This window comes from Amia ocellicauda, chromosome 16 (genome assembly GCF_036373705.1).
Source record: "Amia ocellicauda isolate fAmiCal2 chromosome 16, fAmiCal2.hap1, whole genome shotgun sequence".
Lineage (NCBI taxonomy): Eukaryota > Metazoa > Chordata > Actinopteri > Amiiformes > Amiidae > Amia > Amia ocellicauda.
Window position 1 is genome coordinate 5,994,813 of NC_089865.1, and position 10,319 is coordinate 6,005,131.

A 10,319-nucleotide genomic window follows, 5' to 3' on the forward strand; every position below is an offset into this window, starting at 1 on the left:
TCCAGCCCAGTGAGTAGAAATACTGGTTCCAGGGGATTGAACCAAGTTAAGACAGGGTGCAGTATAATGCATGAGTTTTATAGTGTATTGCTTGCTCCAGCTGGCATATTATTATGAAATTATAAGATACCTGCAGTAAAATCAGGACAAATCTGGGGAAAAGAGGTCAGGTAGCAGCGCACCAGGAGTCCTGACTGAAATGCACTTATCTGTGTTCACTCTGGCATGTAGGTCTGAGCAGTGAGGGTGTGTGCGTGATAAACCACATCTACCAGGGAAGCCATTCTACCAAGTCTGTTTCTGAAAGACAGTGGTAGATGTGAATCTTTAATTTGCACTTAGCCTTTAATCATTTATTTATACATTCCTATATAAATATAAATAATTAAATGGAGAGCCTTCTTGTATATATAGTGTCGTGTACAAACACACACTCCTATAGACCAGATGGAGTTGAAAGGATTCAGCCCCTTCATCTGTAACAATGTTAATTGGTGATGCATTTATAAATATTGTTTACGTAACCCTGTCTTAACTCAGTTCAAAGTAGGACTTGCACAGTCAACTTCCTTCATTTCCTTTATGGATTTCTCCAGAGTGACGGTGAAATGTATATAAAATGTATACATGTCTTAAACTGTAGGATCTTCAGTTTTCTCTAAGGTGAACCAATGTTCAATAATCTGTGAAAAGATATTGAGAAGTAAGTAAGTATAGTTTAACAACATTAAGTAAACAACTCACTGAATATTATTGACTTAAACAAAGGGTGTGACTACTTTAAACTACAACTGTATTTAATTAAGTAGACTATTCTGTGTTCCAATGAAATCTAGATAATTGTGTGCAAAGCCATTTTAATCTGATATGAAGAAATGCTAAATTTACTTATTGTGAAGTCTGTGGTCTGTGAGATTTTAGATCACGTAAAAGAATGACTAAAGCTCTTTACAGAATTCACACAAAACCACAAAACTTGTTTCACTTCAGAGAAAACCACCACCAGTTCATAAAAGTCATTCTGAGAAGTCCACTCCTGAGACGTACAATGAGCAAAAATGAAAAGAAAGAAATCTACAGAAACGGTACCCACAGAAACATGCTAAACAGATTATATAAATGATACGTTACAGGCCAGTTTATATTTGTAAATTTGAAACACCCTTCCCATCTCCGCCCTGTGTGTGGCTGGGCACTGCCCTTCGAGCTCCTGTTAGCCTTGCATTTTGTGGCTTAATAAGTCAGACTGATTTAGACTTTCCTGCTTTCTCATCCTTCTTGTCTGCACAGTGGTTTGGTTGTGTTATTGTTCTTTAATCACGACAACAACAACAACACAATTACATCTATTTAACTTTTCCTTTACAGCATGACTATTAAAAATGAAGCTGTTACTAACATAAATAGTTAACTAGAGTGAATTTAGATTAGGCATTGATTAATTAAAGCCCAAAAAAATATTCCATGTCTTTTTCTTTTCTTTACAAAGCAGAAGTGAAAAAAACTGTTGGAGAATAAGTCATTTACTCCACCAGGGGTCAGAGTGTGACAGTTTGAGCTCAGAGCTCCTCCTCAGAGGGGTTTCCTGCAGACAATGAGCCACTGATCCTGCAGAAATACCCAGTTGCATTGTAATTCCAGCTGTTATGCACATATGTATCCTTAATGTGTTCTAGCTAAATGCAGGATGCAGTGCCAATGGTTTTCAATACCCAAAGACTCAGAGTTTGTGCATAATTTAATTTACTTAAAATATGTATACTCTAATCCTGCTTTGATCAAAGCTGCTTTTATCTATTTTTTAGTCTAGTTCTTGAATGAAGCTGAATTCAGCATGAAACCTGCACCAGACTTCCCCGCATTCACATTGGAGAAATGCAATAAAAATAATACATTTACTTTAATGTTTTCTGTAAATGCGCCGTTAAAAGGGTCTGCGGGCATCAAAAGATGTCATACACACACTGTCCACTCCTATTAATTAATGTGGACTACAGTATATAAGCCACCATAATAAATGTAGAGAACAACTTAAAATCTTCCCTTTTGGAAAAGAAAAACCCTTAGAAATAAAACTTGGGAATTCTGCCCAAAGTGCTCTATTAAGATGGATTTCATTGAGCGTATTTTACTGTCACTGCGTCTAATCTAGCTTGAGGGAGCGCTCTGTCCTGCAACGATATCGCAGAGCTGCAGAGAGAGAATTAACGAGATAAGCACAGCACTGTGACACAGCTACTAGTCCCTGTGTGCAAACTAAGTTGGATTTCTGCCATTGCTAATTACTGGGTTATTATTTCCGAGCTGCCTCAAGTGCTGAAGGCTCAAATGTGATTAGCCCTAAATATAAACTTTTATACTTAACATTCTAGTATCTGTAAAATACAAGAAGAAAAAAAAAGCTACAAATATCATTTGCTTCCCATTGGAAAACAACATTCCTTATCAATTACCTTTCAACACCAGTTTGCATATTGCAAGTCTAGCTGTGAGTTAAGACAGGGGTGTGTAAGCACGTCAAAACAAATCACCAAATAATATTGTTTGTTTGAATATTTTCAACTACAACTGTCTGAATGAGTGTGAGTGTGTGTGTTTGGACATGACACCCTATATATAAGGCCTTCCTTTTAATTATTAATATAAGAATGTATATAAATAAGTGATTGGAGGATAAGTGCAAATTAATGATTTATATTGTCTAACTTATATGAAGAGCGAAGACTTTCGTTCGGACATTTACCTCTTTTACTGTACTTATATCTGAGGGATACCTTGACTGACTGTGAACAGCTATACTGCAAAAATAAAACAATACAAAATCTTTGTAATAAATTAGAGAAACAGAAATGGAAACAGAGCACAGTTATGTTTGATCAAGTAGCATTCTGTTGACTACCATTTAAAACTAAATAACCCGGACATCCAGGGAAGAGCAATGGTTTTATTAAAGATGACAAGAGGATTAAAGGTACTGTACTTTATCTCTGTCCAAAATGTCACTGCTTTTACAATAAGTTGAATGTATTATGTCCTTTTAACGATATTCAGCATTTCATTTTTTTTTCCAGTCAGGTGTGTAGCAGCTTTAAAATCTTATTGTGATCCAGATCCATTTTGTATTCAAGCTACAATACCCTGCCTACGGAGTCCGTATGAATCCCTGCATCACACGTCACCCCCTACACCTTCTGTTCATTCAAAAGTTTCACAATGCCTTCTCTCCTGGCGGTGTACGGAGCGTGCTTTAATCTGAACCAGTGCGTCGGAAACAAGTTGCCGCTTGGAGTATACATCTCCTCTCCCTTTTTACCCATCAGACCACGAAGGGTAACGTTTCGAGACAGAATTTTATCATAAAACTCCACTCCTCCCCTGGCGTAGTCTTTGGAGAGGCGAGCTGCCGTGCGGTCTGACTTGTAGTCAAGCCACTGGGTCACTGCGTCAGATGTCAGAAAGTAGAAAGCAGACCCGAGGGCCAGCACGGCGACATTCACAAGTCCTCGCAGCATCACAGGGCCGCTGTATAAGGTGAACATTTGCTTGACAGCCACCCCAAAGAGGCAGGTGCCAGCCAAGCAGGTGGGCGCCACAGCTGCCAGGAGAAGAGGGCCGCCACTCTTCAAACGAACGACTTCTCTGGCAACGGCAAACTGCTGGGCCTCGGGGGAGAACGTCAACGACTCTTTCAGTGCCTTGCCCGTGCTGCTGTCCCAGTGCAATTCCTTGCCATTTATCAAAATGACTCGGTTGGTGATGCCCTCGGTGTCATCCGTGGTGCTGTTGAAGTTGGCCGGGATGCCGATCTGAGCTCCCAGCGGCATCCAAGGCTGGCCGGCGCCCACGGGATGGAAACCAAAAGCAGCAAAGGCCGTGTATTTCCGGGGCAGGCGGACTCCTGTGTCCTGGAGGACCTCCTGGAAGGTCTTCTGCAGTTTCTCAGACAGGACGGCCGGCTCTCCTTTGCTCCAGGCTTGGTACAGCTTCTTATAAGTCTGTTCTGGAAAAGCATGGTAAAACATGTTGACCGAGAAGACTCCCGCACAGGAAGTGACCAGCAGCCCTGTCCTGTACTTCTGTACAAATATTGTGAGTTTCCTGGTGAAGGGCAACGCCATGATTAACACAAAGATGCTCCAGAGACAATGGTCTGTGAATGACAGAAAAAATAAATGCATTTTAATTATTGTCATACATTATAATTGTCTGATCTATACACTACCATATTTGGTTAGAGAACAAATTATAAATGCAGGCATCTCATGCTATAATATAATAAGTTCCACCCCCTTGTATTTTCAAAATGAAACTAAACCACGAATTACAATTACATCCATTGTATAGTATCCTTCTGTCATTTATATACAATTACAATTGCACTTTGGGTTAATGCGTGATTACTGCCTGGCGATTGTACACAGTAAGATTACACAAAACTTAAATATTGTCACTTTTCTAATTGTATTTCATCCTCTGAAAATAACGCTTTCAAACGTACTTTATTAAAACGTACTATTTACCTCGAAGTTGCCTAATAAGGGTACTAAATACACAGTCCCAAATATGGAGAAAATGATTACCGCATAAGCTAAAGAAGATAAAAGCACCGACTGTGAAGATTTAATAAAACATATCCGACAGGAGCAGTTTGCAAGGACAACTGCAAAAGCACGGTCGGTGCCGGAAAGCGTGTTGTTCAGCACATGCGTCTGAAAGCGCGACAGGTCAAGGTTCAACTGATCGGCTGTAAACGGGCGTTGAAGTGCTTCGGTGTTTTAGTTTATCACAGGGTGTAACACGCATATAAAAAATAAATTAAATATTATAATACTTACATTTACACTTCACTACGGGGTAGGATTATATTTGGAGGTGAGTGTAGTATATGTATTCGTAAGCTGAGTATATACAGTACATCATATAGATACAGTTATACGGTTAAAGAAACATTACATATATAGATATTTAGTCATTGCTATGTTTATTGGAATGAACAATTTGATATTTAGTTTAGTTAAATTGTGACCCTGTGATTATGAGTCTGAACAGGTAATTCAGGATTTGATTTGGGTAGATCTAAATTCAAATATGGATAGTTTGGGGATTTATCATGCTATGCATACTGTATAACATAAAACTGTTTAAAAGTAAAATAAAATAAAAATAGGTTACATTTAGAAATATTTTTTTTGTATTTTTTACTCTTACTACTAAAATACATGTTTTAACAAGCTGCTCTGCCCTCCTCATTGTCTCATCTTTTCAGTCCAGGATGCCACCCAAAGGCGTGTGCCGTGGCTTTGTCCTGGGCCCTTTCTCAAGCTGCCCCCGTGGCTGACATCTGCGCAGCCCTGAGCTGGGCTTCACCGCACACTTTCATTCGGCTTCACAGACTGGGGGTGACGGGGCCGGCTTCCTCTTATCGGGAATCGAGTGATGGCTTCAGCTGAGCTTCAGTAGCCTGCTGGCACTTGCTTTTCTCTTTGTTGACCTTCTTCTACCTGCCTGCCAGACGCGGTCCCCTCCACATTGCTGTCCCCCGGCAGTTGAGCTTGACCTTCTCCTTTGTGGAGTTGGCTTTGGTAGACTGTGAGGTTGTCCCGGCTTTATTATGGGTGCTGCGATGCTCCCTGTTGGCTCCTGCCACCTTCTTCTCATGCATTTATTATTTATGTTTCTTTGGAATGCTGTCCCACCAGTCGAGCTTGGCCTGTGTTTGCCCTGCAATGTGCAATGAAATAGAATAAGCATTAAACTGTCGCTTTTCCGTTCTAAAATGAGATCTATTGATACATCATTAATAGATTTCAGAGTAAACTGGAGAATATTGTCTATAACGTGCAGCTCCAACAAATGATCATTTCGTGTAGGCTTAGGACTAGTTTTTGCAGGTCGTCAGTTTCTTTGCAATATTGCATGACTCAAACTTTTATCCTTTCGGGATCCCTTGGGAATCTGGGATATGACAAATGGAATTGTTTTGTATTACTCATAATCGAAAAGGAACAAAGGAAACAGAGAACAAATATTAATCTTTGTTAAAAGTAAAAAAGTCTTCACTTATTTTAGGTGGCGGAAGCACTAATTATGTATTGTCCGTATTTATGCTATTTACCAGCAGAGGTCAGCATTCACGTTTTCCTCTATTGAATAAACTGCATTCACTCAACAGTAAAGACATAACACAAGTATGATACAACAATGCAACAGTTTGAGCTCTGACTAATCTGCAGCGGGAATCTGTGATACTTATCCCAACACAAGAGCAATCCTAACCCCAATGGGAGGCAAGAGTTTGCATTAATGTAGCCCTAACGCTAGTCCAATTATTAATTTCTTATTATTTTGGATCATAACACCCACAACTCTTTTTAATTAGGACTAGTTTATATACACATACCCAGCAAAACCCAATACTCAGTACTATCTCAGTAATTACATTACCTTAGTTTTGTGTACATCTTGTTTTTCGTTGGACACCAGTTGATTGCTGAAAATAATACAGAGATGGAGCTTTGCCTGGGGGTTCGATGTTTTATTTTGTTAAAGTTGGCAAAAAAATCGGATGCCGGTTTTCCAAAAGTGTTAACAAAGATCCAACTTCAACAATTGGTTACACAATTCTGTAAAGATTATCAAAGAACAGAACAGGCTGTTCCAAAAGATCTGAAACCTTTTAGTCGAGGCAAAAACAAATTCAGAGTGTACTGCAATTTAATGTTATACCGATCGCACATCACCTGCTGGGGGACAGATTGTCTGAGTTATCACACCATTATAGCTAACACTGTTACATTCTGACTTAAATAAATAAATAAATACAATTAAATATCAGAGAGAAGAAGAACGTCAGCAAATATTTTAAAATCTGATAAGACATATTTGTATTAAGTCACCCTTGAATGGAGCTTCAGGTTCGACTTTATTTATTTGCCCGGTTTAATTAATGGAACTAATAACCTATATACATTTTTGTCTCTATTATTGCTTACTAATACCTAGTAATACATGATGAATAATTGAATTTGAACCCTGCTTCAGTATGCACTAACACACTGTAGGCCAGTGCACTGTACAGTAAACTGGCTTGTCACTCATAAATTATTTCCATTCACCATCTGGTGATCTGTGTGAATAAAGAGTCACTGGATTTTACTCACAAGGGCTGGTTCAGAAATGAAGTTCAAGAATCCCTTCCCTGCCAAGTGTTATATGTGTTTAAATCATATTGGCAGATCCAAAGTGTAGATTGCATCAAAAGCTGACATCCCATACATCGGTTATCTGCTAGGGCTCGGATTATTTTATATTCCTTAAAATGTGGAAGTGGGTCAAATGGATTGTACAGGTTTTTATATGTTGGTACTCAAATTCACTAAGTTCAATTACTAGAGTTTCTACTGGGCAAACTAAATGGCAGATGTGGTGAAGTTTCGTATTCTTGTGTTGACTAGTTTTGGGATTCTGGGTACATAATTCATTCATATAATTTGTATTAATAATAATAATAATAACTTATCAAAGTTTGTTGAATGCTGATTAAACTCAGAAGAAACTGTACAGATTCCAGTTGGCTCAAGTTAAACTAAGTAGGCTAGATTTTCATTTCTGTTACATTGTGCACATATCAGAATTCCCTATATAAAACCACTGATCTGCTCACGAACAGACATTAGATGTGAAAGCGAAGCCTCGGTTTTTTACCATGAGCTCATCATTGATTGCTATTCTCTCAGCGGTCTTCATTACAATCCTGAAGTGATGACCAACCCAAATGTATAGGAAATTGAGCACCCAGGAGTCTCTGAGAAATTTCAAGTAAAAAGGCTGTGAATCCCCATTACGGAGTACTCAATCAGGCCAGCTCTGTTTTATTGCAGATTCACAGATGTTAATGATAGCAGCATGACATCAGCGCAGAGGAGTCATTTTAATCTCCATCTGATAAGCAACTCACATAAGTCTCCTGCCTTTACTAACCTAATTCTTCAACAGAGGCAGAGAGCAGTTATATAAGAATAACGGTAACCTTAATGTCATGTATTTTTCTGTGGGGTCAACGAGTAATCAAGGAGTCTGATTTCCAAACCCAGGCAGTTTATTAAAACTGAAAGGCCAAGGCATCGAGGGTACCTGGAGGGTGAGAGTTTACGTCACCGACTGTGGAGAGCATCACTGGGGCCCAGTAATGAAGGTGCGCTTAAAGGTACATCGAGATCATGAGAGAGCCTGTACCAAAACCTAAAATGCAGTGTATGGTGATGTGTTACAGCTGGCGGAGGTGAGTGTGTTTCTATATCTGTTGGATCGCTGCGCATTGCCTGACCTTGAAATACTGTCAATCCTAGTGAAACATTGATGGTTCTGAAGTACTGACTATCCACTTGACTTTTCCTTTTCAATTTCGATGAAGAACAGCAGCGACAGGAAAACCATGAAAAAATCAAACAATATAACAATAAAAGTACTCATTTATACAGACAGGAAATGTTTCTATAAATAAATAACTGCGGTCGTAGCATTCTTGTAGGACGTGCTGTTCAAAAGACACGTCTGTCTCATTGATTTATGCTTAAGTGCTTCTTACAGTTGATTACTTTATATATGTTGCAGGTTTTTAACCACCAGATCAAAAGCCTATTCCGGCGTGATTCCTTAAGTGTGGTTGCTGTAAAAGTTAAACACTATTTACATCAAAGTCTTATTCTGACTTGGCTAGTGTGCACGGTTGTCCCCAGTCTCTGGCTTCCAGCGTGCACTGTCAGGACACAGGGTGGGGGGGCGCTGACTGGATACAGATGTCTTACACGTGATGACAGGAGTGTGTGAAATGTAAACACCAAAGATTAGCAACAATTTGCTTCAAACCAAACATCACATCATATATTCTGTTTTAGGCAAGCTGGTTCCATAGTGCTTTAAATAGTGTCTGGTAGCCTTTGCTATTCAGTGCAATTAACTTCTTCCTTTAATAGTGTTAAGCTGTGAGACTATAATATTGTTGCTGTTTAAATAATATTTCCAAAGCCACCTCTGTGGTTGTTTTTTAATAGCTCCTTTAAAATCGATGTTGATCTAATCTCTCTGTATATGCATAAGTCTACATTTTTTTATCGTTGTTATTTTATTGTACAGATAATAGCATCCCTTCACAACCCGTCTCTGAGATCTGCACTGGCCAATCGGGACAGGAGCTATACTGGCACACAGCTCGCTCAATCAATAGAGATTTGAATTCTGTCGATGTGTTTGTCAGCTACAGCAGGTGTTGTGTCAGAACAAAATGTACTGCCTGGAAGAAAAAATACGATTGTTCTTCCTCGTCAACAGGAGTTCGGGAAAATATTTATTTTTCCTCATAAATATTTCATGAATTGATATTATTGAACCGGCTGCTTGAATTATAAGTAGTTTATTTTAATGGTTCAGTTCTAAACGGCATGTAGGGGTTGAAGGAGACAAAATACTCAAGTTTTGTTAAGTCTGCCTGGAGGTACTATGTTTCCTGTATAGGACTGAGGACCTCTGTCTCCTGTTCTACATTTTATGATTTCAAAATTGTTATTATTTCCAGTATTTCTGACTTGTCAGTACTGTTTTGTGTGCTGTGTTGAAGCTTGACTTTTGCGGTATGGAAGGATGATTCTGATGGAAAGAAGATATTTTTCATATAAAATAAAATAGGCAGTGTATGCTGTTTTATTTGTAACCTTTTTACATCACATATCCTTATTAAGATGTACACACACACACATACACACACTGGTGGACTGTTGTGGGAACTTTCTCTGCCTACATCAAATACACAACCTGGAGCTGCTACAAGATGTGATTAGAGACACTTTGCAGTTTAATCCTAATGATTATTTCGGCTTGCACACTATGTCATCTTACAGAGTAGGCATTAATAGCCATGACTCTTGGGCAAACAGAGCACTGGCGGCCAGGGTTTCAATGAGCTGCCAAATGTATCTGTCATTCTGTGAACTTTGTTGTTTTATTTCATGCCCATCAGCTGTCTGCATGAGCCGTGCAACCTGAGAAGACAGCTGACGTCTGACTTGTTAATTAAGGCATTTCTAATCACCCGACAGAGAGTGCTGCACAGTCACAGGTTCACCTCAGATATAATTACCTTCCCTGCGTTTTCGTCATCTGTGCTGCCAAACTGGTCCCTTGCATATTTTTAGCCGGTCGAGTCTAAACTGGAATATAATTGAATGTAGGAGAGCTTAAAAGACCAGCTTAATTCAGATGTAATTTCCAAACATGGCGAAGTCATGTATATTAAAATACAAGAAAATCATGCTCTCTGCAGG

The 10,319-nt window shown here is 39.1% G+C and overlaps 1 protein-coding gene and 1 long non-coding RNA gene across 3 annotated transcripts; one reads left to right on the top strand and one right to left on the bottom strand.

Annotated features, from left to right (window-relative positions):
* Positions 1–2,930: 2,930 nt before the first annotated feature.
* Positions 2,931–4,683, bottom strand: tmem177 (transmembrane protein 177). Of its 2 annotated transcripts, none has more exons than XM_066688031.1 (2): positions 4,581–4,683; positions 2,931–4,150 (listed from the first exon to the last, which is right to left on the bottom strand). In XM_066688031.1, exon 2 carries the CDS (start codon positions 4,116–4,118, stop codon positions 3,183–3,185), a length of 936 nt encoding a protein of 311 aa, XP_066544128.1. In that variant the 5' UTR covers positions 4,119–4,150; positions 4,581–4,683; the 3' UTR covers positions 2,931–3,182. The 2 variants fall into 2 exon arrangements, with proteins under 2 accessions (XP_066544128.1, XP_066544127.1); XM_066688030.1 differs by having other exon boundaries at positions 4,521–4,677.
* An 18-nt stretch (positions 4,684–4,701) lies between these two features.
* Positions 4,702–5,777, top strand: LOC136711652 (uncharacterized). Its single transcript, XR_010804766.1, has 2 exons — positions 4,702–4,872; positions 5,267–5,777. It is a non-coding gene; the product is annotated as an uncharacterized LOC136711652 (long non-coding RNA).
* The last annotated feature ends 4,542 nt before the right edge of the window (positions 5,778–10,319 follow it).